The sequence below is a fragment of the Callorhinchus milii genome, unplaced genomic scaffold (assembly GCF_018977255.1).
Source record: "Callorhinchus milii isolate IMCB2004 unplaced genomic scaffold, IMCB_Cmil_1.0 Scaffold20, whole genome shotgun sequence".
NCBI classification, from domain to species: Eukaryota; Metazoa; Chordata; class Chondrichthyes; order Chimaeriformes; family Callorhinchidae; genus Callorhinchus; species Callorhinchus milii.
In genome coordinates, this window is record NW_024704761.1 from 2987360 (window position 1) to 3013900 (window position 26541).

General features: G+C 45.3%; 3 protein-coding genes and 1 non-coding gene across 4 annotated transcripts in view; 2 read left to right on the forward strand and 2 right to left on the reverse strand.

Moving 5' to 3' along the window:
• Window positions 1-3878: 3878 nt before the first annotated feature.
• Window positions 3879-6450, reverse strand: LOC103175609 (UPF0450 protein C17orf58 homolog). The gene is made up of 4 exons (XM_007888726.2): window positions 6192-6450; window positions 5594-5674; window positions 5246-5437; window positions 3879-4134 (listed from the first exon to the last, which is right to left on the reverse strand). Exons 2-4 carry the CDS (start codon window positions 5655-5657, stop codon window positions 3920-3922), a joined length of 471 nt encoding a protein of 156 aa, XP_007886917.1. The 5' UTR covers window positions 5658-5674; window positions 6192-6450; the 3' UTR covers window positions 3879-3919.
• Window positions 6451-9500: 3050 nt separating this feature from the next.
• Window positions 9501-9573, reverse strand: trnar-ccg. Its single transcript has one exon. It is a non-coding gene; the product is annotated as a tRNA-Arg (tRNA).
• Window positions 9574-11056: 1483 nt separating this feature from the next.
• On the forward strand, window positions 11057-16262 carry kpna2 (karyopherin alpha 2 (RAG cohort 1, importin alpha 1)). The gene is made up of 11 exons (XM_007888725.2): window positions 11057-11165; window positions 11633-11752; window positions 11920-12060; window positions 12164-12252; window positions 13122-13390; window positions 13675-13769; window positions 14131-14394; window positions 14669-14902; window positions 15105-15287; window positions 15520-15669; window positions 15837-16262. The coding sequence occupies exons 2-11, from the start codon at window positions 11684-11686 to the stop codon at window positions 15924-15926; spliced, it is 1584 nt and encodes a 527-aa protein (XP_007886916.1). The 5' UTR covers window positions 11057-11165; window positions 11633-11683; the 3' UTR covers window positions 15927-16262.
• Window positions 16263-19553: 3291 nt separating this feature from the next.
• The window catches only part of smurf2 (SMAD specific E3 ubiquitin protein ligase 2), a 65737-nt gene continuing 58749 nt past the window's right edge, over window positions 19554-26541 (forward strand). The window contains exons 1-2 of the mRNA XM_042342350.1: window positions 19554-19595; window positions 20061-20104. Of these exons, the coding sequence (XP_042198284.1) occupies window positions 19582-19595; window positions 20061-20104 (58 nt within the window). The 5' untranslated portion in view covers window positions 19554-19581. The remainder of the gene's footprint in view (window positions 19596-20060; window positions 20105-26541) is intronic.

Below are 26541 nucleotides of genomic sequence, written 5' to 3' on the forward strand. Positions count from 1 at the left end.
TTTTGAAATTGTCAATTAAAATGTTCTTTTCCCCATCAATTCCTACTGGGTGGACATTGAAAACTCAGCAGCCAGTGTGTGCCGTTTGGTTAATCTTACGCTGAGTTTACGCGAGTGCCTCACGGTCGGTTACCTAAAAAGGTTTAAGTGTGAATGAAGCAAAATGATGTTAAATGTGAAGTTGTTTCCTTTCCCAATATCCCATCCAGCTATTTAAAATTGTACAAAGGTTGGATTCTACTCGATTTCTCCACTCCCATTTCCTCTTCCCTTCTCCCCCGCCCTCAAAACATCGCTATGCCAGGGTATATTTGAGCCACACAACTGCGAGTTCTGACTCATGTTGAGTTAGCTGATCCAAGCCAGGGATCCAGCTCACTGAATATAATGGGGCTATGGGAAAAGGAGATAGACTTTCCTACAACAAAATTAGCTGGAGAGAAAGAAGTAAAATCTCAGCTTCGCGTAGGTTCTCTGTGTCTGCCATTGCCTTCCTCCAGTTCCCCAGGGCTGTGGTTTCGCTCCCATTCCCTTTCTGTGTGGCTTCAGGCCGTGTGCCATTTGCTATTGTTCGGCCACTTGGCAGAAGCCAACATTCTGATCTTCTGCACAATTCGAAAGTCCAACTTGGGTCCGTCAATCTTTAACCATTGCAAGTGACTGAGTCTCTGCAACAACACAAGGAATAATGTAGATTTGAGCCTGCGCCCCTGTTAGAAATAAGTTCAGAATCATTCAGAGCTGCCGAAGTGAGTGCCAGATCCTATATGCAATTCCATGCGATCCCAGCCTTAAGACCGTTGTCTTAATTTTTAAGAAAGTACAGAATGTGGCAAAATTGTTAAATTCAGTCTCAATTATGAAGACACTTATTTTTAAGGAAGACTGTGGGAGGGAAACCGACTTGCAAATTAAAACAAGTTTTTTTTCCCCCCCCCCGTGGTTCTCAAATTTTTTATTCCCAGTCAGGTAAGCTGAGATCCTCTGAATGGAAGTTCTTCAGGGGTGTTACAAACTCAATCTACTCCTAGAAATAATAATATCTTCTCAGAGGGTTTTGAGAAAGGAGGGCTTTGTTTTGCTAATTTTTATTTGATTTTAAGATTAAGACGACTGTTCCCAAACTCAAATCGGGTATCATTAGCTTTGATCTTAGCAAGTCTGAGTGATCAGGTCCCACAAGGTGTAATAATTTTCAGGATTGTAACATGCTCAAGTGTTTTAAATCACTTTAATGGCGACAGAGGAAATGGGGGTCGCAACCTTGAGCTTTTTTTAATCCAGGCAGAGGTTAGATGTGATGGTTGGGGTCAGTAACTGCACATTTACTGGAACATGATCCCGAATGATGTTCTCTGTGAAATGAGAATCTGAACAAACCCTCCTGTTGTGGATTAGCACGACTGAGATCCGGGGCTCGAAAGCGAACTTTAGCTCCCAGTTTAATGGCAATGTGAGTAGGAAAACCGTGGCTATGTTGGGGTCTTATCACGGAGTGATTTGTGAGCTGGGATATTTGGTGTCGGTTGCAACTTCATGTGAAATGTAGTTAAATATGCAGTTAAGGGCAAACTCTTGCAATTTGAGATTGAAAACTTGCCAACAATGGAAAGGACCACCTCAGTAGGGCTTGGCTGGAGTTGATCTTCTCCTCTTTCTCCCCCCACCCGCACCCCCCTCCGCACACACACACACACACACACGCGCACACACGCACGCGCGCGCCCCCTCCAGAATCGATCCTTGCTAACCAATCAGCCACCTGTGTGCTCTGGGGGGGCAAAACCGAGGTGTCAGTGGGAACTTGGCAAAGGAGGAATATCGTAAACCTCTTATTTTGTCTGAACTCAATTCTAAGAAGTTTCACTGTGAGCTTCGCAGCTCAACTTCAAGCAGAGCCCAGTCTGTCCGCTTCAGCCAGGATTTATTGTTCAGTCGAGCTATAGAGATCCTCTCGCAGTGAAAGCTCTCATTGTTTCCTTTAGGAATATATGCAGTCTTTGCCATTTGGTACCACAGTGAGGGCTGGCACCAACCAAGCTCCTCCATTCAGGTGGAGGGACTCCGCAGACTCCCACAACCCTCTCGGGAGCGGGGACACACAAAAAAAACCTTAAACTTCAGCCTTTAAACAAACGCAGCCACCCTGCACCCACCTCAGAGCTTTGATGTGGTACAGTGGCCCTTTCCCAGAGGAAGGGGAATAGCTGTCACTTTCTCACAGTCGCTCATTTACATAACTCCTTGCTCTCGCTGAAGTTTCTTTTTTTAGAGAGTGAAAGGAGCTGGAATGTGGGGCGACTGTAGAAATTCAATCTCCATTCACACCCGACCAGATTTACGGCCGTCAGGCATGTATTAACCACCCAGGCTGTGTTCCTACAAGTCTTAATAAAAATACAGTGCAGACAGACATGAAGATGTTATTTTTTTTTATTTCTCGTCTCTCTCCCCCTCTTGATCCAGGCACTAACCTCCCCTCCTGTTCCCAGGCTCCTGTGAACTGTGTAGTGACTAGACATTTGTAGGCAAACTTAACAACAGCCAATTTGTAAACTACAAATGTCTCCGTAAACAGGCCATGAGGTGAATGACCACTTTGTCTGGAAGATTGTTGGCCAGGACACAGCAGGAGGTTGGATTAAAAGCTTTGGGAAAAATTCTAAAAAGTACAGGGAAAAGAGCAGGGACACTGAGATCAGTGTAAATCCCACCTGGAGCGTCACACTAATAATAATGTGTGTATATATACTGTATAATAAGCTTGCATTTAATATAGCGCCTTAACACGTCAATGAGACGGCTGAAAGCATTTAAGCGTTTATTGTGATGTGGAGTGACTGTATTTTGTGGGTGAAACACAGCAGCCAATTGCGCACAGCAGTGTCCCACACACAGCAGTGGATTGAGTGATCAAATTTGTGTGGNTTTTTTTTGTGAGGGATTATTACCCCCGGAAAGCGATCCGCCAATCGAGGAACCAGATTCCTACTTACTGCGAGGTAAACAGGAGTGTGGAGTAAGGAAATTTGCCTGAGGTTTTGCCCCACCCAGGAATCAAACCCAGGAACTCTCGCTTGCCAGGCGAGTCACTACGCTATGGAACTCCACAATGGCAGAAGGTAGCACCTCAGTGCAGACACGATGGGGCGGACAGCTTGCTCCTCGCTGTAAACTTTCTACAATAAACCTTCTATAACATTATAGACAATTTTTTTCTTTAAAAAACCACAGTACATTGATTTTGGAAAGAGAATTTCGTGTGGACTCTGTTTTCGCTTACAAGAGGTACAAAATATATATTTTTTTAAATATTGTATGAACAAATAACAGATTTGGGGGGCAAACACAGGCTGGACCTCAATCAGATGTTCACACACTCTGCTTGTTGAGAATAAATTTGTCTTCGCCATCTGTAACATACGATACTTATATTTCTACTCAATATACATACCATGAATAGATCAGAGTATGACCATGCAGAAATTTTAGGAATAAGGTCATTATATTAACTGCGTCCTTTGGTAAGAAAGGTTTCTTTATCTTGCTGTTATTACAAGTTGCAGCTTTTACATTTAGTTTTTAAATTCTCACTCGCAGAAAGCCCGGCTCTGTTGCTGACAGCCACGTATTAGCAACAACATCAGTATGTTGCTTCAGGTATTTTTCCTCTGTTTACCGAGCAGTGAGTAGGAATCCGGTTGTTAGTCGATGGCGGATCGCTTTCTGGGGTAATAATTCCGGGCGTAAAAAATAATAATGATTTGGTCATTCCACGACTGTTTGTTGGACACTGCCGCGTTTCACTCACAAAATACAGTCGATCCACTTTACTGCATATCCTGCGAAGCGCTTTGAGACGTGTCGAAGACGTGATAAGGCGCTATATCAAAATGCAAGGACTTTTATTATTATAGTTTTATTTCCCTGAGATTCCTGGAAAAGATCCTCCGCATTTCCCGTCCTGTGCTGCCTGTAGTTTCTGCTCTCTTTTTCTGTTGTACCTTTTCACGTAGCTGCTGCTCTTCACCAACCCGTCCCCGGGTTTCAGCCGCCCAGTCACACGCTCCTGCACCCAGGCAGGTAGAGAATATCTCCTGTGATAAATCTGGCCCATCATGATGTACCGAGCACCTGAGGATTACAAAAACATCGGGACCTGTTATGCACCATGTGTGTAAATGTAGGTATATACAGAGGTAAGTACATGTGCTCCTAACCCTTTAATTACCAACCAACGAAGCGAAATAGTTCCATAATCATAATCCTTGCATTATCACGTCCTTGAGACGTCTCGAAGCGCTTCACATGATATATTGTGAACATTCACTGTATTTTGTGGGTGAAACGCGGCAGCCAATTGCGCACAGCAGTCCCACATGGAGGGAGTGAAGGACAAAAAAAATTGTGTAAATGTAGGTGTACCGAGGTAAGTGGATGTGCGCCTAATCATTTAATAACCAACCAATGAAAATAATTAGTTGTTCAATTCATAATAAATTAACCTACCAACCCGCCCGTTCCCTCCGCTCAGCCGGCTCTGGCTGCTCCACGACCCCCGACCCACCCGCCCCACCATTGGCGGGAGAGCCTTCTGCCACTCTGCCCCCAACCTCTGGAATTCCATCCCACAATCGCTCCGCCTCGCCCCCTCCTTAGCCTCCTTCAAGTCCCGCCTCAAGACCATCCTCTTCGACCATGCCATCGGCCATCCCCCGTTCCCTTCCACCCCCCAACCCCAGCTCGGGTCGAAATGCTGGACACTGTCCAGCGCCTTGGGACGTCCTCCCAACTTGAAAGGCGCTCTACAAATGTAATCTTGTTGTTGTAAATCCTTTGCAAGATCAATACATGGGCGTCCGTACATTTGGTTTGCTTAAAATAGACCCCGCAGCTGCAAACTCTCCCTGTGTTATCTTTGTGTTATGTGAAGAGATACCAGCTTTTTCTGGACAGATTTGAATCCGATCTGGATCAGACTCAGCTGATGCCCCCTTCCCTTCCCAATTAAAATAACCCATTGACACTCACAGTTTAGGCTCAACCCCGACAGGAGAGCAAGAGAATTGATGGTAATAATAATATAATAATAATCCCTGCATTTGATACAGCGCTTGTCACGTCTTCTAGACGTCTCAAAGCGCTTCACAGAGTGTACTATAAAGTGAATTGACTGTAGATTTTAGTAGGCGATATGGTAGAGAAACGAGCAGGTAAATAAGCTCTTTAGTCAAACAAAACTCACCAAATTTCAGGTCCGGACACGGCCGCTTGCAGTTGAAAGTGTCGACGACCAGAACGTGCGCCTTGAAGAAGAATCCATCCGGCGTCACATACAGGCGGCTGGTCCGATAGAAGCCATCGCTGTCCACCAGCACGGTCACCAGCCGCAGCCCCTTCCCCAGGGGGTCTATGCTGTGGATGATGGCGCTTATCGCTGTTTACAAAGATACATCGTCAGCCGCAGTCTGGTAAAGCAACAGTGGTACACAACGAGGTACAGGAGTGGCTGTGTGTGGAAGAGAGTTATGCGTCTGGTTGTGAGAGTAGCTATGGGCAGTCATAGTGGACGTACGAATTACCAGCTTCTTACCAAACTCACTGCTGCAGTAAAACTCCTGCTCATTCTTTTCCTTTCTGCATTCGATCGCACACATCTGCTTGTCGTAATCTTCTGTTTTGAGAGAAAAAAGAAACAGGGAGGTTAAGGCAGCAACTTGCAAGTGGAGTAAAGCTCTTACACAGGAGACGTGCAAAGAAGGGGGTGACGTGACTTACGTCCCTGAGATTGAATGTGTGTCCGTCACTCACCTCCCAGCCTCTTCTCGCACGCACAGTTACATGCGAACCTTTACCCAAGGCAACTTGCTGGTTTAGTCTAATAAATAATAATCCTTTCATTTGCACCTTATCACCACTTTGAGACTCAAAGCGCTTCACAGAATACATTGTAAAGTGGATTGACTGTGTATTTTGTGGGTGAAACGCAGCAGCCAAATTGCGCACAGCAGCGTCCCACAAACAGTCGTGGATTGAGGTAGGAAAGGAGATGGGGGAATAAGGGAGGCAGTGAATAGTCTCAGTTTGGTTTGGATACACCTAACCACTGTGACGAGTTGGGTTTCTTTGTGCGTCAGACACCCGGACGACCAAAAAGAGAAAAAAAAACTTGGTGCGAAAGTAGGATTTACCTTCTCGGATGATGTTGAAGTGGTAAAGGAGGCTCGACGAGCGCCGGTTGGTGGCCAGAGACAGGTTTGTGCTGCTCACTCGTTCCGCGCTGCGGGAGCCTCCACGTCTGGAGCGATTCTCATCCCGGCCGGAGTCTTCCCTGCGTCCCGGTTTCGGCCCCAGCGCGGGGAGGAGGGCGAGGGTGCCGGGTCGGGGAAGGGGGTGAGTCTGCACGGTGCGAGCACGAGTGAGGGTTAGGTCAGCGGGCGAGCGGTTGGACCCGGCCTGCGGAGCCCAGGACAGCTGATGCCGGTGCTGCTCAGCACCATCTTTCCTCGCCGCCGCTCTCTCCATGCTCTCGTTCCTGGTTTCCTGGAAAGGATCCCACGTTCCCGGCCACTTCCCATTTTTCCTCTGGTGTCGGGGAGAGCGAGCACCGGCGTTCACAGCTGCTGATGGGCAGACAACAAGGGGGAAGCTTGTCAGAAATTGAAATAAAATTTGTAGCCCCAAAACCCACCAAATTACAAGCCCAAAAGTAATCCCGACATTATGCATCGCCTCCATTGCAGGAGTAGATCACACAGAGCGGAAAAGTGACGGGTTCACTTTCTAGTCTGTGCTGATCTCAGCCGGGGCTATAATTGGTCTCGTTGGGTTAGGGAGGGGTGGGGGTGGGGGGGGAAGCATCAGTTGAGCTTCTGGCTCAGGGACACTGAGGCCAGTTGGTAGCGGCCGCAATATGTCAATTCAAATAATGATAATGCTTACGTTTGACTTAGCGCCTTATCACGTCATTGAGAAGTCCCGAAAGCACGTCACAGAATATACTCTAAAGTGTACCGACTGTGTATTTTGTAGGCAAAACATGGCAGGCTATTGCGCACAGGAGTGTCCCACAAAGAGTTGGTGGATATTTTTTTCCCCCCCAACCCTTGACCAGGCATCCAACTTGGGACTTGCCCGGCGCACAGTGATCCAAAACCAAGACGCGCAGTTATTACCGTACACGGAAACCATGGCTGGACATTAAGAAGCGGTTAAGTGTGTCAAATCACGTACGATTACATTTCCATTTGCGTCGCAGGAAGAGAGTGTGACAGTTCGCAGCACTCAGTCTGATAATAATCCCAATAACCCTTTTCTAATAATAATCCCAATAACCCTTTTCTAATAATAATCCCAATAACCCTTTTCTAATAATAATCCCAATAACCCTTTTCTAATAATAATCCCAATAACCCTTTTCTAATAATAATCCCAATAACCCTTTTCTAATAATAATCCTTATTCTGATAACCCTTTTCTAATAATAATCCTTATTCTGATAACCCTTTTCTAATAATAATCCTTATTCTGATAACCCTTTTCTAATAATAATCCTTATTCTGATAACCCTTTTCTAATAATAATCCTTGCATTTGATATTGCACCTTACTGACACGTTTGACAGCCCTTCCTCTCGGATCCCAGGCAGCAAATAATAATTATTTTCCTTTTCTTTTTTTTTTGTAGAAAAAAAACACACACCACACAAACTTTTTGCCCAACAGCAGCTAAGTTACAACAGTCGGTTCGTTCCACACGTTTCAACGTTGGCGAACGTTCACCTCATATCAACGGTTTAACGAACATCACGTTTTTTGCATATTTTTTTGGGGGGGAAAAAAAGAAAGAAAGAAAGAGAGAGAGAGAGAGAGAGAGAGAAAGTTCGTGATTGCAACTTAAAATAACTTTGTGTGTTGGCTCTCACCTGAACCTTTCGCACTCGTCTGTGCGACTGTCCACAGGGCGAAGAGTGAGAGCAAAAGCCTCTCCATCGCTGAGACAACACCAGTGAATGACTGAGAGAGAGAGGGAGAGAGGGGGAGAGGGAGAGAAGGAGAGGGAGAGAGGGAGGCAACAACTTTTATATACCTCCAGAGCTATGCTAATGAGGACCACCACAAAACTGGGAGAAAATATAATAAATCTCATCCCCCAAGAAATCTCCAGGCGATGCCAGAGTCGGGAATCCTTTTTTTTTCTCTCTCTCTCTCTCCCTCTCTCTCTCTCCAATATTACTTTGATGGGATATGCGAATTCCAATGGGGTTTTTTTGTTTTCTCCCTCTCATTGGGGGTTTAGGAATTCCGCCCCAAATAATGTGTCCATCTCAGCAATAGCTGAAAGTGGTGGTTTTTTTTCTCTCTCTCTCTCCCCCTTTTCTGTTCTCGTCGACGCGACGTCCCTTTCCAAATGATCCTTCTCAACGTCCAGGGAGTGAGTGTTGGGAGGACCTCTGTCCCCACAGATCCTACACTGCGCTTCTCGTTTCCCTTCAGGAATGTGGTGTTTAATTGGAAATTAGAGGGAAAGAGAGAGGGAGAGAGAGAGAGAGAGGGAGAGGAGGGGGTGAGGGGTTGGGGGGTGGGGGGGGAATGGTGCAAATTTTCCTTTGAGATAAAGTGTGTGTCGGTGCTTACAATTCTGATAATAACCGTATTTTGTTGTAATCTAATAATGAATAATAATAACAACAATAATAATAATTGTGTCCACATCAGGAAAATTCAGAGGGAATTGGGATCTCTGGTGACAACGTTTCCGTGTGTGTGTGTGTGTGTGTGTGTGGGAATAAACAATAATATAATAGCGTTGTTGTTGTTGTTGTTGTTGTTATTATTATTATTAAATGTGCGTTCAATGCACATTATTAAACCCACTTTGCGAAAAAAAAAGTCCACTCAAATTTCCACGGAGGGGAATAAAAAACACACAACACAACACACATCGAAGTTCAAATAAACCGCGACCCCCCCTCCCCCCCCCCCTCCGTGATCTTATTCGGGAATAATAACACACAATAATAATAATAATAATAATATTAACGATAATTAATAACAACAACAATAATAACGAACGATCCGCTTTAATCCGTTCCATGTAAACGAGAGGACCGCATTACCCGCAGCACTTTTGCACGTTCGGGACTGTGACGCGGTTTATATATATATATATATATATGTATAAAAATAGTTGCATTTTCTCTCTTTATTTTGGGGGTAAAAAAAAAGGCGTTTTGATTACAAACCGCGTCCGCGTTCCTCGCGGCGGCGGCGCTGCGAAAACCCGCCTCACTCTCGCCCTCTGCTGGCGGCCACCGCGAACTGCGCGCCCCACCTCGCCCCGGCGCCGGCTCCCGGAGCCGCGCCGAGCGCTCGGGGGCCGCCGGGGGGGTCTCCCGGGGGCCGGGCGGCCGGGCCGGGCCGGCGGGGGCCGGCGGGGGCGGCGGAATAAATTCGAGGCCACAGGGTCCGGGCGGGACCGTCAAAAAAGGAAGAGAGACCCGACCCAGATGGGACTCGAACCCACAATCCCCAGCTCCGGAGGCTGATGCCTTATCCATTAGGCCACTGGGTCACCACGCGGGCTGTGTGCCCGCAGCGCTGCATAGACACGTGGCTCTGCCGCCTCGATGGGGGGGGGGGGGGGAGGGGAGTGGGGGGTGGGGAGGGGGAGTGGGGGGGTGGGGAGGGGGAGAGCGACTGCACACGTAGACACGGGGAGAGGTCACGGACGGAGGGAGACACCCATTCCCGGGACGGACCTCGGACGCGGCGCCCCCCGGGGGACCCCCCACCCACCAACCCCCCCCCGGGGGCTCCCCTTCCCCCGCGGTGGCAACCGTCGCCGTCCGTCCGCGTGTGCGCGCGTCCGCGCCTCTAAAGCGCTGCACCGGGAGAGCGAACCGCCTGTGTTCCCCCCCCCCCCACCCCCCCCCGGTCTGGCGCACAGCGGTGCCCCCCCCACCGCAAGCGGTCGCGGCCAAATTATTACCGTCTCGGAATTACTGTTAACCTCACGGCAATTTGCTTGTGATCGGCTCGAGCTGTCGCTTCGACTCCCGTGTCCTGAAACTTTCCCTTTACCGGGGCTCACTCGCTCCTCTGCTGTTCACTAACTCTACCAACAGCAGCAAATTACATCTGTAAAGCACCGTTCACGTCCCAAAGCGCTGTGTCTGTCAAGGCCTTTACTTTCTTCTTTTCGAGGCTATTTTGTCTCTCGCTCCATGGCTGCTTGTGGGACATTGCTGTGTGCAATCGGCTGCTGCTACGTATTACTGCCCACAAAATACACAGTCAAACTGCCTTACAGCAAATCCTGCGAAGCGCATTGATGCATCTCGTGAGCTATATCAAATGCTAGGTTTATTACTACGGAGACCGCCGTGGAGGATCGATATGATTCTGATGTTCCAGGGCCTGGCCTCGTCACATCGGTGCCAACTCAGCACCGAGGACGGTCATTAGTTGGTCATCAGACAGCCGAGTGCGGTTTGAGCCCTCACGGGGAGGTTTGCCCACCAAATATACAGTAAATCACTTTACAGTGGGCTCCGTAAAGCTGCTCTGGGATGTCTTAACGACGTGATAAGGCGCTGCATCAAATGCAAGGACCGTTATCACTGTTAAGCAGAGCCTTTGCTCGGTGCTCGGTGCTCGCGGCTCAACGACAAGTTACGTCTGTAAGAGCGCCCGTCGGCGGTGGGTGGGGGGGGTGGTGGCATCGCAGAGCGCTTAAGCAAGTACACTGGCAGCTCCTCCACGCGAAGGGCACTGTATAAATAACGTAAATTGTACTGTGTTGCGCATATTATATATATGTGCAAGTTGTTGTTGTTGGCATTACCAGGAAGAGAGGGGGTGGGGGGCTGTGGGCGGGGCCGCCGCCGCGGTGGGCGGGGCCGGCATCGGGTCAGGTGACGGCACGGCTCCTCGTCACGACAACGCGGGCTACATTCAAACCAGCCAATGGCGTGCTTGCTTTGAATCGAATCGGCCAATGGGAGGGCGGCGGCGCCGGCATTTAAATTGCGGCCGGGGCGCGGGTTGGGCTCTCACTGCCGCCCTCCGCCGGGACTCGTGTCTGTGTCTGTCTGTCTGTCTGTGCTGCAGCTCCGCTCAGAGGGACACACCGCGGATCCCCGAGAACATTGGGGTTCAAACCAGGTTTGTGGGTTCCCTGATTTCACTTACACCCCCTCTTTTGACGTGATGCGGTCACCCCCCGCCCAAAAAAAAATGATTAGTTTTCTTTTAAAAAGATGGGTTCCGATTGCGGCCCTTTTTTTCCGCCTTCTTTTTTTTTGTGTGTGTGCGCGCGATTGGCTTTCGAGTTGCGGCCGCGAGACGTCAGCGGAGTAGCGGGTTTTTAATCCTTACCTTTCGAAGGAATAGGATAAGTAAATAGCAAATAAAGGGAATCGATGAACGAAACCCGACGCTGCAGTTTAAAATGTTCTTTTTTTTCTTTAAAAAAAAGCGCAGGGGGCGTTTTCAAGGTCGCGGATGGCAAAGGTTTTTTTTTAAAAAAACGAATAAAAAAAAATAGTGGGACGCGACTGTTTGCGCCGCGCGGGGTGCGGAATGGTGGGGAGTGGCGCCGATTCATTTTTTTTTCGTTTAAAACCCTAAAGGCAGATTTTTATAGAGACCTCGGGATTGTCTTTCGCAAAAGTCCGGGGAAGATGTCCGCTGCCAACGAGAACGCCTCCCCCCGCCTCACCCAGTTCAAGAACAAGGGGAGAGACGCCAACGTAAGTTGCACTTTCAAAGGACGAGAGAGCGAGAGAGAGAGGAAAAAAAAGGTGTGCGGCGGTGCGGTTACCGCGGTCTGTGCGCGAACTGACGGGGGTTTCACGTTTTATATGTGTATATATATATATATATAATATATATGTGTGTCCTCTTTTGTTTGTTTCAGGAGCTGAGGCGCCGGCGGATCGAATCCAGCGTTGAGCTGCGGAAAGCTAAGAAGGACGATCAGTTGTTTAAGAAGAGGAACGTGAGCACTTTCCCGGACGAGGCGGTGTCTCCGCTACAGGAGAAGCAACAGAACACGCAGGTAAACCGCCGTCTGCTCCGGACTCCCCCCTTTGGCTGTCCCGTTGTGGCGTGTATTTTTATTTGATCGGTGTCTGTGTGACTGTGTGAAATTTCCTTACCAGGGTTCCACGCATATGAGTTTGGAAGAGGTGATTCAAGGCGTTCAGAGCAACTGTTTGGAAACTCAGCTCCAGGCGACTCAAGCTGCCAGGTGGGTTCACACCCCGATTCAGCACTCACAGGCATTTGAAGGTTGAGTTATAAAGCCTTCAATAATAACCCCCCCCCCCCCCCCTCACAGCTTACAAACCACCACAAATAAATGCTTGGGATATATATCCCTCCCCTCCTACTTTACACCAGCACTGCAATGAATATTTTCCTTTCTTCTCACAATCTTCATTGCGTTGCAAAATCTCAGGTTCCTTTGCTTTGCTCCCGACGGCCATTGGCTTCCCCCCCCTCTTCATTGGGGCCATAGCAACACATTGGAGGAGCTGATGTAGTTGCCGTTTAATCTGGTCATGAGGCGAATTGCAGAACAACACAGTGTGGCCTATCTACATGGTCTGCTTCTGCAAACAAAAGGGCCTACCAACTGGCTGCGAGCTTAAAAAGGAGGGGACTGCGAAACTGCCTGCCACGGTTTGATTATTTCAATATCCGTGGGTTTTTTTAAAAAAAAAACTATCCCTTCAGTCTGAAGGTTTCTGCTCAAGTACCCGGTTACAGTTTTTGCTTGACCGAATGGTTCCACTGTTGTAATCAAAGGCAGAACGAACGGTTTTGATTCACCAACTTTCAGAGATCCACGAGGCTTTTTGTATCGAGGATTTTGTTTTCTCAGCTACTCATGTGCTTGCGTAAGGCAGAAAACACCATGAATAACACTGTGCCACAATACAATATTGTATTTATATAGCACCCTTTGTGCGGGGTAGCATCTCGTAGTACTTAAACAGTGGTGGAGCCTGACACTGAGCTGGGTGGGGTGGACAAGGGAGTACAGAAGTCATACAGTCCAGTTAAAAGATGGGTAGGTGAAAACTGGTCTTTGCTTACCTTTAAGTTTTCTTTCAGGAAACTCCTGTCCAGGGAAAAACATCCTCCCATAGACGGCATCATTGAAGCTGGTCTGATCCCAAGATTTGTGGGGTTTCTGGGGAATTTTGACTGCAGCCCTATTCAGTTTGAAGCATCCTGGGCCCTTACCAACATAGCTTCTGGAACCTCAGACCAGACCAAGGCTGTGGTTGACGGTGGTGGCATTCCAGCATTCATCAATTTGCTAGCATCTCCTCATGCTCATATCAGTGAACAAGCAGTATGGGCCTTGGGAAACATAGTGGGTAAGTGCAGTGAAAAAGTATGAAATACCAAACTTAATTGTTTTGAAGTTCTCTTGATTAATTTCTAGCCATAATTTGACCTATTCGCTATTCAAACTGAGTTTGATGGCTATATCGGATTGGCTCACTTAAATTATTAGACTGCGGTTCATTGGGGTCTTTGAGATGGGGCTAATGAAAGGGCAACATCAGGCACGAGTCCTGCATATGTGTCCTGCTGGCAAGTCCATATGTGGTTCTAGTTAGGATAAGGTTATGTAGCTAATAAACTCTTATTGTTTCAGGTGATGGATCACACTTCCGAGACCTGGTTATCAAGCATGGAGCAATTGGGCCATTGCTGACTTTATTGGCTGTTCCTGAATTGTCTGTGTTCTCAGTAAGTTGATGATTCCAGTTCCAGTTTTGCAACCCTAACATTAGTCTAACTCAATTTTAAACATATTTTGTCAAATTAGTCACACTTCAACAATATTAAATTGCTGATCCCATGGGCTGCAGCTAATGTAATGGCTGGATCAAGAAAATGGTTTCTCCCACAAAATTCAGTTTATTTGCACTAATATACTGAGATCTACAAGTTCTTACATATTGGCGCTTCACCTTGTTAACCACAAAAATAACTGCAGTAAGGGAGAATATTCTTGGGTGTTGAACCATGTCAGTTTTTTTATGTGGTGGCTGGAGCAAAGCATTTAGCTGCAACTGTTCATAATTTGACACTCCACCTCTTGTTGCAGTCCAGCTATCTGCGCAATGTTACTTGGACGATCTCCAATCTGTGCCGAAACAAGAACCCTGCTCCTCCGATAGAAGCCATACAGCAGATTCTGCCCCTCCTTGTACGCCTTCTGCACCACGACGATAAGGAAGTCCTTGCAGACACTTGCTGGGCCATCTCCTACCTAACTGATGGCTCCAACGATCGCATTGCAGTGGTGGTGAACACTGGGATTGTGCCACGGTTGGTGCAGCTGCTTGCATATCATGAACTAGCGATTGTGGTAAGTTTCATGAATTGGTTGCTTCCACCATCGTAAGCCTCGGTTATTTGATGTATTGATTTTTCATATGATTTGGCATAATTGCTAAACTTCCGGGCAGTGTGTGGATAATATAACACATTGTGCTGATATTGCAGATCAGAAGACCTGAAATTTATTTTATTTTGAAGCTTAAAAGAATGGAATTTGGCATTGGCAACTTTAAAAAAAAAAAAAAAAAAATCTTTGTTCCAGAGATGTCATAACTTGATGAAATCCTGTGATTGTCTTTCAGACGCCTGCACTGAGAGCAGTGGGTAATATTGTTACTGGAACCGATGAGCAGACGCAGCTAGTGGTGGACTCTGGAGTGCTGCCCGTCTTTGCGGACCTACTCATCCACCCAAAGTCCAACATCCAAAAGGAGGCTGCCTGGACCATCTCCAACATCACCGCTGGAAGGCAAGAACAGATCCAGGCAGTTATCAATAGTGGATTGATCCCACCCCTTGTTCAACTGCTTGGAAAGGTGAGCACACCAGTGAAGATTAGTGTCCCAGTGGGGAGAGGTTACGGGAACATTTTTAAAGTGCGCTTTCTAAACTGGCAAACAGTATTAGCTAGTTATGATTTGACTGGTAACAATACATGGAAAGCTGTAGAGAAATTGAACTGTTTTAATAGGTTGGCTAAGTTTGCTTTGTATAACGTGTACTAATTTTGTTCCGTAGGGTGACTTCAAGTCTCAGAAGGAGGCTGTATGGGCTGTGACCAATTATACCAGTGGTGGTTCAGCTGAGCAGATTGTGTTCCTTGTCCAGGCTGGAGTTGTGGAACCATTGTTAGCATTATTATCTGTCAAAGACTGCAAGACCATCCAAGTCATTCTGGATGCCATTACCAATATCTTCTTGGTAAGTTGTGATTGCCATTGTTCACTATTTATTCAGACCTTCTGTTGCATTTGAATGGAAAATACATGCTCTTCACTACTGACAATATTCAAGAATGTTATATTTGACTCCCAATAAGGAAGATTCAACAAGATAATTCTAGCTGTGTCTGGTTAGACATACAGTCATTGTTATGGTCCTGAATTGCAGCACATTGTAGTTCACATTGTGTGACTTTTCTCTTACTTTTCAGACTGCCGAAAAGATTGATGGAACAGATAAGCTTTGTCTCATGATTGAAGAGTGTGGTGGCCTGGACAAGATTGAGGCTCTGCAGTCCCACGAAAATGAACTGGTCTACAAAGCTTCTTTGAATTTAATAGAGAAATACTTTTCGGAAGAGGTAAGCAATTGGGAGATCTGGCATTTAGAGGCTTCTCAAATTTTAATTCCAATCCTGCTCAATTATTTGCAGGCATTGGTCTTGTTGCATGTGGGCCTTGTTAAAGCAGGCCACACTGAACAGTCCAGTATTAAGAGTTGACTGAGCTCTCAAATTTCATTTTGCAGAATGAAGAAGACCAGAATGTTATGCCTGATACCACTGAAGATGGCTATGCCTTCCAGATTGATGCCCAGCAAGAGACGTTTCACTTCTAAGACTAAATATTTTTTCAGCAGCGTTCCAGCTGTCTCCTGTGTCTTGTCCCCTTTAGGTTCTTTATTTTTACCTGTTGTCCTGGCACTTAAAGCACACTATCAGTTGCTGGGTGTGTACATTTGTGAATGTGTACAAAACTTTCACTGCCTATCTTGTAAAATTCTTACATTTCTCTTAGAATGTAAATACTTTTTAAAACTGCCTCTTTTCTTCATAAACCGCATGCACAAATATTGAATTTTCTTGCCATTTTGAATGGTTGGGTATATTGAAATGCCCTATTGAAACACTTGCCTTTTGTTTGTATGACATTAATAAAAAATCTTTGTACCAAAGAAACCTGGAGTTGTGTGTGTAGCTAATTTCTGCTATCAAAGTGCACTGGTTGAAATTCATTTTCTTGTATTGAATTTTTAGGGTACTGTTCCAATTTTTGCTCATGTGTTTCCTGCTGCCCACTGACACATGCCTCTGCTCCTGGACAGGCCAGTTCTTGCTGGGGCACTTGTCTTCTGGCACCATAAGATCAGAGGTATGGCCACTCGACCGTAGAGGATATTGCAGCTAAAGAACCCACCCAACCAACATGTATACACAATCAGTGGAATGATGCTGTAGAAACAGGATTTTATATATATATACACACACATATAGAATAAGTTGTAAGATTTAGTGTGGTCCTAATTCTGATGCAGTGCCTCGCTGTTCTTCATTCCCGTAGCTGCTGGTTTTCCACTCCCTAATCCTGTGAAAGCCTGGACCAATTTAGTCTCCTGAAATGCTGGGTGAAACCAGCAAACTCAGCACAGACTTTGATTCAAACAAGCTCCTGGTCAGTTTCCTGCAGCTCCATACATTACACTAGTAATATGTTAAAATCCAGAGTAGAGCCCTCACCATGATAATAATGCAATCCTTGCATTTTTTGAGCAATTATTACCCCTGGAAAAGCTATCTGCTAATCTACTAACAATCGGGTTCCTAGTTACCGCTGCTAGGTAAATGGATGCGTGGAGTAAGGAAATTTACCCAATAGGTTTGCACTGTGAGGTGCGAATGCATCTTAATGCAATAGGAGTCCAGCAGAGGACACTAGTGTTCTTTAAATTGCGTTTCTCATTAGCAAACAAGTTTCCAATATTACACAATATGTGTATTTTTAAAGAATGCAGGTTGATGATTGAGAATCTGTCTTAATTATTTTTAGTTGAAGTCTTAGTGCTTTAGTTGTGCAGATTTTTTTTCTGTATAATTAATTGTAAAGTTTAGTGCAGTCCTAATTCTGATGCATGCTCTGCCTCGCTACTCTCCATTCCCACAACTGCTTTGTTCACGATAACAATTCAGTGGCATGTTTTGAAGTAAACTCTCTCCACGTAATATACCATGGAATAAAATAGGGGGATGTTCAGTTTATTTAACTGAAAATGATTTGCCAAAATTTAACTGACACTGAACCTTTGTCTTCCAGATTTTAATTGATTAGCTGTGTATTTCCAGTCTTAATTTTGTTTTACTTCAGATTTCCACTCTTAAAAATAAATAATAATCCTTGCATTTGATATAGATTATTGAGACATCTCAAAGCTCTTCACAGGATATAATGTAAAGTGTAATAACTGTCTATTTTGTGGGTTAAAGCTCTTGTAGTTTAGTAAAGTATGAAATTCATCCCCACAACTTCCCAAGTTCTGCCACCCTGCTATGAGAAGACTTGGCTTGTCGGCTGAAAGGAACTTTTTGTCTTGTGTGTGTGTGTATATATATACTGGTGACACAAAAAGTCTTTGCAATGTAACAACCTATGTGTGGATTTGGTATTCATTTTCTGGCAGTTATTTCTCTTAAGTCAATATTATTAACCATATTAAGCATTGATTTTTCTGGCACTTGCCAGAACAAAAATGCAGAGTCTTAACACACTCAAATACAAAGAATACCTTCAATAGTTCACATTGCTTAGGTATATAATACAGGATTGTCCCAATATCTCAGGGCAAGGGAGGTGCTCAACTTACAAATGCTTCATTATGTAGTGAAATAAAAGAAGACTCAAATTGGGTGGTAAGTTTCAAATTATAATTATAGTGAAAAGGTGCATAGAATCAATGGATTGGAGGTTTGAATTTGCCATTTCCCTCAGGGACAGGTAGTGCCTTTCATATCATGAGGTTCAAAGCTTTTTACAGGATTTACTGTATAAGTGTAGTGACTGTGTTTTGTAGGTGAATGGTACAAAATGGGTACAGTTATGGATATAATAATGACAGATTGCTAGTTTTTTAGGGGGAGGGGGGTAAATGGGGAGGGAATAAAAGTAAGCATTGCCAGTGAGTTAATACAAAACTGCTGCCCGTGTCTTCCACCTATACCAGACTCCGCACCCCCATCACCCAGTTCTTGCCGGGCCCCACTGGCTGCAATGCGGAACGGATCGATTTCAATACCACTCTCACTTTCAAATCCCTCCCATGCCCTGCTACCTCCCTACCTCGCTCGCACCTCCCACTCCACAAACTGCTGCCTTCCTTCCGCATGTTCCTCGCCTCGTCCGCTCCGCCAATTGGCGGCCGTGCTTTCAGCCACTAACGCCTCGCAACTCTGGGACTCCCTTCATCGATCCCTCCCACTGACTTTACCCGACTTCAAATCCACACCTCAAGACTTTCCTCTTCGATTATACCTTCGGTGTCCCCCACGTCCCCGTCCCACCCCTTTCCCGGTCGGTCGGCGTCAGACCGCACTGTCGTTAAGTGCTCTGAGACGCTCCTTGAAAGAAGGGGGTTTGAGTAAATGCAAGTTGCCGCTGAGTGAAGAAATGAGGGTGAAGTTATTTTATGGGGGTGGGGGGGGGGGGGTGTTAACAGGGGCAGGCGGGCTGGGCTGCACTAGACCAGTCTTATTTCTGTGGCCTTGACAGGCAGGAGGAGCTGTGGTCGCCATGATTGATTGGGGCGATGTGAACAGTCCTGGGACTCGCAGAGTTTCCAGAGAGAGAGGAGCAGGAAAGTAGCCGAAGAGCTTCAGCAAAAGGCACCGCCAACTTTCCTCCTTCCTCCTGTGTGTGTGTGTGTGTGTGGATTTACTCGCAGCAACGAGGGGGGAAGACCAGACAAGACAAAATAAAATACCCCACAGCAGCAGCAGCAGCAACAACACACCGACTGCTGATTTTTTAACGAGTCTTTTCTTTTTAAATAATCATAATAATAATAATAATAATAAATAATTCCAGAGAAAATACCTCGTCCAGTGAGAGATAAGGGCGGGCGGGCGGGCAGGCGGGGGAGACGAGACACGAGGGGGCATCACATTCCTGAACCACGACCGAAGATGCGAAGTGGGGGTTGTGGGGGGGGTTGTGGTGGGCGAGAGTCAGAGGGAGTGAGCACGAAGGAGAGAGAAAGAGGGTGGGAAGAAGGAAGGAGTGGGGTGGTGGGGGGGGGGAGAGAGTGAGAGAGAGTGAAGCTCTCCGCTGACTGGAGAGTTAGTTGGTCGCGAGCGAAAACACGACGAGAGAGAGAGAGAGAGGAGGCGGGAGACGAGTTTTTTTGGGGGAAAAAAATATTATTTTTTAAATATATATATATATGTATATTTATTTTTTATATATATTAAAAAAAGGGGCGGATTTGCGAAGAAGAGCGGCTCTTAATGCCCGAGCTGAGGTAAAAGCCGTGACGGGATGAGATGAATCCCTCGCCCCCCCCCTCCTCCTCGCGCCCTCACCCGCCAGTCGCCGCCAACGACCAACGGATTTTTTTTTCAAAAATAACCGTCGCTCTCGCGGCCCGTCCGCGCGGCGCGCCGGGCCGGGGCCGGGGCGGGCGGGCGCTTGCGCGCGCGCCTGCGCGCTGTGCACATCCGGGCCACTGCGCTCGAGGAGGCCATCATTGTTCGCTCGGGGACAGGGGGGGAGCGCGGCCGATTTGAGGGGAAGAGCGTTCATCGGCGGCAGGAATTATAACTTTTCTCTCCCCCCCCCCACTCCCTCCCCTCACCTCCTCCACACACACACACGCCGCACATATATACATATATATTTATATCTACATATATATTGCGAATATATATATATATATTTTCTAAAAAAAACACCACGTACAAATCGCTCGCGACTCGGACATGTCCAGCCAAGGGGCCAGGAGGAACGGGCCGGTGAAGTTACGCCTGACAGGTAAGCCCTGGCTGCCTGTAATATTATTACTGTGTATCATATATATGTGTGTGTATATATATACAGATATATATATATATAAAAACTTACGTTGCTTTAAATCTCACAGAAAGGGATCTCTTCCTCCGCTCTGTCTCCCTCTCTCTCTCTCTCTCTCTCTGTGTCTGTCTGTCTGCCTCTTACTTGTGAATGGAGAGACCAGACCTTGTGCTGGAGATGTGTTTTAAGCGAAGAATTGGCTCAAGTGGGAAAATTATCGAGTGACTTTTTTTACATTTTTTTTTGCACCCACCACCACCACCACCACCACAAAAAAAAAGAAAAAGTTGGCGTTTCTTTTTTCCCCCCCACCCTCCAACCGCGCATCGTAAGTTTTTTTTTAATATATATGAAAAAAGAAGTGCTAAACGTGATGGAGTGGTGTTTTTTTTAAAATGTATTAAGACGGTTTTTGTTCTTGTGAATTATTGTGATCATTTATTGGTTATTATTATTATTATTCTTATCTCGATACTGCTGTGTGTGTGTGTCGGGAGTGAGAAAGTAAAGTCGTATCACCAGACAATACTGTAATAATACATTTCTCTTCGTTATGTGTAGGTCTCTTCGTGCCTGTGATGAGTTTAGGCCTTGCAGAGTAAACTGGTTATTATTCCCAGCGGTTAGGAAGGAGAGGCTTTTAAAATATTCTTTCTATTTCAACCTATATCACTCCATCCTATGAAATATACGCAGTTTTTTGAGATTTGATCGAATCATCTCTAATCCTGTTGTATTTATGTTCCCACCCTTTGAAAGAAGTGCAGCCGAGCAAATTTGGCATTAATTCAAAGTTTATGTCTGTTGCCTTGTGTTATTACTGTCTCGTATTTATATTTTCGTTCCATTTTTAGGGGACTTCCACATTAAACATATGCACTTGATCACATTATTTATAATGTGACTAATTTGTTCCCTTCAAAGTTTCAGGGAAATGTATGCCACAATACTGTAGTTGCCTCCCTCTTTGGTGTTTATACTGTAGGTCAGATAATGGTTTAAAATACTGTAGTTAGTCCTATCTGAAAGATGTTAAAAATAAAAAACAAACTTAAGCTTTTGAGAGTTTTTATCATTATTTTAAGATCTATAAATTTGAATTTGTTTGTAGAGAAGTGCACAAGTGTTTGTTCAGGGCCCTAAATTACAATCCCATTGATCAGTGGAACATTGGTTCTTGCACAATCCTAATTCCATACTTGAAATGGCGAGTTTGTCACTTAGTTCACATCAGCTTCTCCAGTGGATGAAAAGAGGCATTAGCAGGGGGAACGGGAGCAGATGAGCTAAATGCATTTAGTTTAAGAATGATGTATATTGATCTGAGGGAGAACGTAAAGGAGCAAATTTAAAAAAAAGAATTACGATGCAGATAGAAAAATTAAAAATAATTAAAAGTTTTGTCATTTGATTTCCAGGAATGCATTAAACAGTGGTAAATGTCAGTTTTATTTGAAAACTGAGATTATGGATTTTATGCTTTAAAAACATGTTTTATTTTAAAGGATCTTATAACCAAGTAACGTGTATATACTCCAGATGGTAGAGTTTTTTTGTTTCTCTACTTTTCTCCTTTCCTGAAGATACTTGTCTCAAAGGTTCATCTCTGGTATCTCACCCTAGTACAGTAATTGCATTCTGAGTCAATTCAGGTAGTTAGTTTGCAAGTGTGGTTTATTTTTGGTCAACCGGGTGTCTGACACATGCGGAAACCCATCACCGTGCTTAAGAGTAAACAAACCAAGCTGAGATTTCCATGCATCCCACCTACACATGGAAATCCCAGAGATAGATTGTTGTGTGGTTAGACAGCAAGTGTGTGTGGGGGTGGAGGGGGAGGGTGGACTCCAGCCAAGATTTAATTTTGTCCCTAAAAGATATGAACATTAGTGATTAATAGCAATAATCCTTGCAATTGATTTAGCGCTTTTCATGTATTCTAGACGTCTCAAAGAGCTTCACAGAATATAAAGTGAATGTAAAGTGAATTGACTATCTTTTGTGGGCGAAACGCTGCAGCCAATTGCACACAGCAGTGTCCCACAAACAGTTGCGGATTGAGTGACAAAATTATTACTGTTTTTTTTCTTGAGGAATTATGGCAGATTAAACCCTACTCTTTTTACCCTGTTGCCACAACGCTTGAGATCTATAAACAATTAGATATCAAACCTGAGACTTTCCTCTCTTGGATTCACTAACTGAGATATTGCAAGATTGCTTGTTCCATTTTTAAGATGTGTATAGTAAACTGAAATAATGAGTAGATTAAAGTTAATTAATTATGCAATGGTTTCTATTTTATATTTTCATTTTAAAAGTCTTTAACTTCTTGATAAAATACATTAACGGCTTTCATGTAATTTGGGCAGTTGCCTGTTTTTCTGTAAATTTGTATCTTGAATTTTGTAAGTCAACACTGAGAAAAGCTGAATATTGAATTATTATTTTTAACTTGTTTTATATAGTTGTTTTTCTGAACCCAATTATTTTGAGGGAAAAACATGACTTAAGGGAAGACAACAATTTACACTTATACAGCACCCTCTACACAGGGTAGCGTCTCAGAGCACTTAACAGTGGCAGAGCCTGACTCTGAGCTGGGGGGGAGGGGGGAGGTGGCCGAAAGCATGGTCGAACAGGAAAGTTTTCAGGTGGGACTTGAGAGAGGGGGCAAGGCGGAGGGATTGAGGGAGAGTGTTCCAGAGTTTTCGGGCGCAGTGGCTGAAAGCCCGACCTCCGATGATGGGGCGGAGGGTGTGAGGGACGAGCAGGAGGCCAGTGCCAGTCGAGTGGAGGCGCCGGGTGGTGGATTGGGGATTGAGGAGATAGGGAGGTGCCAGGGAGTGAATGGATTTGAACACAAGAGTGAGGATCTTGAAGTCGATCCATTCGATGATGGGGAGCCAGTGGAGCTTGGGCCAGAACTGGTGAGATGTGGGTACGGAGTTTGGTCTGAGTCAGTATGCGGGCAGCAGGGTTTTGAATGAGCTGGATCTTGTGAATGGTGGAGCTGGGGAGACCGGCAAGAACTGCGTTGGAGTAATCCAAGTGGGAGGTGACAAACACATGTACGAGGATTTTGGCTGCATTTGGGGTAAGGTACAGTCGGAGCCGGGCAATGTGGCGGAGGTGGAAGAAAGTGGGCCTAGTCAGGGACCAGATGTGGGGGAGGAAGGATAGTTGGGGGTCAAACAGGATGTTTAAGTTGCACACTGGTTCGGTGAGTCTGAAGGAGAGCCCAGGGAGGTTGAGGAGTTTAAATCCGCAGGAGTGAAGGCGTTGACGGGAGCCAAGGAATGTGGCTGCTGTCTTGTCCATATTCAGCTGCAGGAAGTTTACACTCATCCAGGCCTTGATGTCTGCCAGACAAGCTGATAGAACATCGGCGGACCTGGAGTTGGTACTGGAGGAGGCAAAGTAGATTTGTGTGTTATCCGCATACATGTGGAAGTTTACCCCATGTCTGCTGATGACATCGCCCAGAGGGAGCATATAGATAAGGAAAAGAAGAGGGCCAAGGATGGAGACTGGGGTACCCCGCAGGTGACCTGGCGGGGGCGAGAGGCGAAACCATTTGCTGAGGTGAAATGGAGGCAGTTGATTAAGTAGGACTCAAATCATGTGAGTGCAGTTCCACTAAGGTAAATGAAAGAGGAGAACCGATGGAGGAGGAAAACATGGTCGACTATGTCGAACGCGGCAGAGAGATCCGCATTCTCTCATTCAAAGGTATTTGAATCTGTTAATATAGATAGTGTTTCCATAGAACACTGAGTTTCAAATGTTGTGCAACTGCTGAACCTAGGTGACTGAGCCAGATATTTTTTTAAAAAAATCTTATATATTACTCAGCTTTTGAAGGTGTTTGCTTATACTGGAGTACAAACATTGGCTACCAGACGTAAGCTGTTGTCCTCGAGACAATTGTACAAGTTAACGTGTAGGCCCAGAGGAAATGTCGCAGCAGTTTTGATCATGATGGCATCACACCGGAGTACAATTTCTGATCACGTCTACCATACGCTTATTTGTCCTTTTCAGAAATCATTGAGTCATGATTAGCAAAGCTGACCAACTTTTTTCACCCAACTCACAGTCCAAGGCACCGAGGACAGTTGTGCTGCTATCTTAGATGTGGTGGTATGCATATTTGGATCCCAGAGGATCGAGTTCAAGATCCTCGTCCTCACCTTTAAGGCCATCCATGGCCTTGCCCCCTCCTACCTCTCTGACCTGCTGACTCCCTACGAGCCTGTCCGCTCCCTCCGTTCATCGGGCTCCGGCCTGTTCCACATGTCCCGCCCGACGCGTCCTACCATCGATGGCCGGGCTTTCAGCCTCTCCACCCCCACGCTCTGGAACTTCATCCCACGGTCCCTTTGCATCGCTTCCTCCCTTGCCTCCTTCAAGGTCGGCCTCAAGACTTTTCTCTTCGACCGTGCCTTTGGTCTCCCTCCGACCTCTCTGCCTTCCCTCATCCCTACACCACCCTCCCTCTCCCATGCTCGGGCCCCGACACCTGACTGTTCAGCGCTTTGGGACGTCCTCCCGACGTGAAAGGCGCTCTATAAATGTAATTTTGTTGTTGTTGCTGCTGCTTTACTTGTAAGCTTGACAATTGTTTTCTGCATGTGTCAGACACCCAGCTAATGGAATTTTTTTTATCTTTGTGTTGATCAACTGTATAGCTACCATTGAGTAGTTTTTCGTAGAATTGCTTGGGGGCAGTAGTGTCATTGGATCTGCCATGTTTACAACCAGCGTTCACTGATAGAGTGAGTGCACAGCTGTTTCATTTATTTTTAAACCCTAGTGGCTCATGGGGAAAATAGTTGTGATCTGGTTATCACTTTATAAGTGAAATAAATTCTCCATTTCACATACATGAGATAACAAGTGGGTGTTGCATGCAGTTTTTAGGGCAATGTGGATTATAAGAATTGTTTTACCTACCTGCAAAGGGCAATTTAAAATAAACAGCGTGGGTGCATTTGTTAGTACTTTGAAGGGTGGAAGAGAAGGAAGCCATGCGATTGGAGGAGGTACCCTCCCCCCATTGCTGTTGTGAATGTAGTGTGGTACTGGGGCAATTTATGGAGTTGGAAGAAAATACATTGCTTGTAGTTCTGATAGTTTGTGTTCCCTTTTATGAAAATCCAATCAATATACCTTATGATTAAGGGGCCTATTTGTTATTGGCTGGATTTCAATTATTTCAATGTAAGCAGTGAAAATACTTCTTATTTCTCAACAAAATCTTGTAGAGTTCACAAACATTGCAGACCACAGAACTGTTTTTTGTGGCTGGAATGAATTCAGGTATTTCAGTTCTTGAATACTCATGTGGGATACTCGAGGATTGGCAGCATAGTGCAAGGCAATAGTTCAGTTGAGTGGTTCTGATGACCCTTTGTACTTGTGTTTTATGAGATTCGTGCCATAGATGTTCTATAAGACTTTATTAAAAAAATGTTTGTTGTATGAACTTAATGTTCAGATTTTAGTTTTCTTTCTGCCACCTCGTATACACCTTGAATATAGTAGAAGTACTGTGCTATCCAATTTCTGGGGAACCCTGATATAGTTCCCATTTATAGAGCGCTGCCTTGCTTATTAATAAGTGCAGGTCTACTGTGCATCCACACTAACTGGCTAGCTTCCTACACTTTACAAAGTCTCCTGAAGGTATTGACTCTTTGGTGGAGGATTTGGGGTCCGAAGGATCCATCATAATTGAGCCCGATCTTCCCTGACCCAAAGCTCACATAAATGCACTCCAGCACTTGTTGATTTTATTCCCCATTTCTTCCTAACTCAAGGCTGCTAAGGCCAATTATGCCTATGTCACCCAGTCTGAGATTTGTGCAGAGGTGATGGGGATTGGAAGGATTTTCCACAATATTGAGCATTCTTACATTTTAGGAGAAAATCTGGCTAAGATTAAATTCAGACCTCTGATATCAACATGCATCTACTTCTGCCAGAGACGTATGCTGGTTTTCACAATAAATTTGCTGGTTAGTGAGCAGTTATCAAAAAACTCTGGTTGTTGTTTTCTTTCTCTGGCAGGTCTGAGGCTAAATGTGGTGTGTAAATCTATTATATTCTTGTCTGAGATTCAGCATAGAAGTGGGAATGATATTGGGACTTTCCTTGCCAATAGACATACATACATATGAGCATTAACCAATTTAGCCATATTCGACAGCAGTGTTTTAAGCATTTGGTATGGGAAGCAAATTTGTTTTTTTTACAATTATTTTACATATTCTTGTGAATTGACAGTGAAGATCATTGGAATAACTTAGGGATTTCTCACTTGGCCAAATAGTTTAACCAGCTGATATATTGTAACTGCAGAATAATGCCATTGTGTGATGTCAAAATGGAGCTAT

What these genes read in the sequence shown, in the direction of transcription:
- LOC103175609 (XM_007888726.2), bottom strand. Translation starts at nt 5,657, where the DNA reads ATGTGTGCGATCGAATGCAGAAAGGAAAAGAATGAGCAGGAGTTTTAC. An exon ending in TTACTGCAGCAGTGAGTTTG is followed by an intron (nt 5,438 to 5,593) that starts GTAAGAAGCTGG and finishes CTTTGTAAACAG; the next exon opens with CGATAAGCGCCATCATCCAC. An exon ending in GTGTCCGGACCTGAAATTTG is followed by an intron (nt 4,135 to 5,245) that starts GTGAGTTTTGTT and finishes TGTAATCCTCAG; the next exon opens with GTGCTCGGTACATCATGATG.
- kpna2 (XM_007888725.2), top strand. Translation starts at nt 11,684, where the DNA reads ATGTCCGCTGCCAACGAGAACGCCTCCCCCCGCCTCACCCAGTTCAAG. An exon ending in ACAAGGGGAGAGACGCCAAC is followed by an intron (nt 11,753 to 11,919) that starts GTAAGTTGCACT and finishes TGTTTGTTTCAG; the next exon opens with GAGCTGAGGCGCCGGCGGAT. An exon ending in AGAAATACTTTTCGGAAGAG is followed by an intron (nt 15,670 to 15,836) that starts GTAAGCAATTGG and finishes TTCATTTTGCAG; the next exon opens with AATGAAGAAGACCAGAATGT.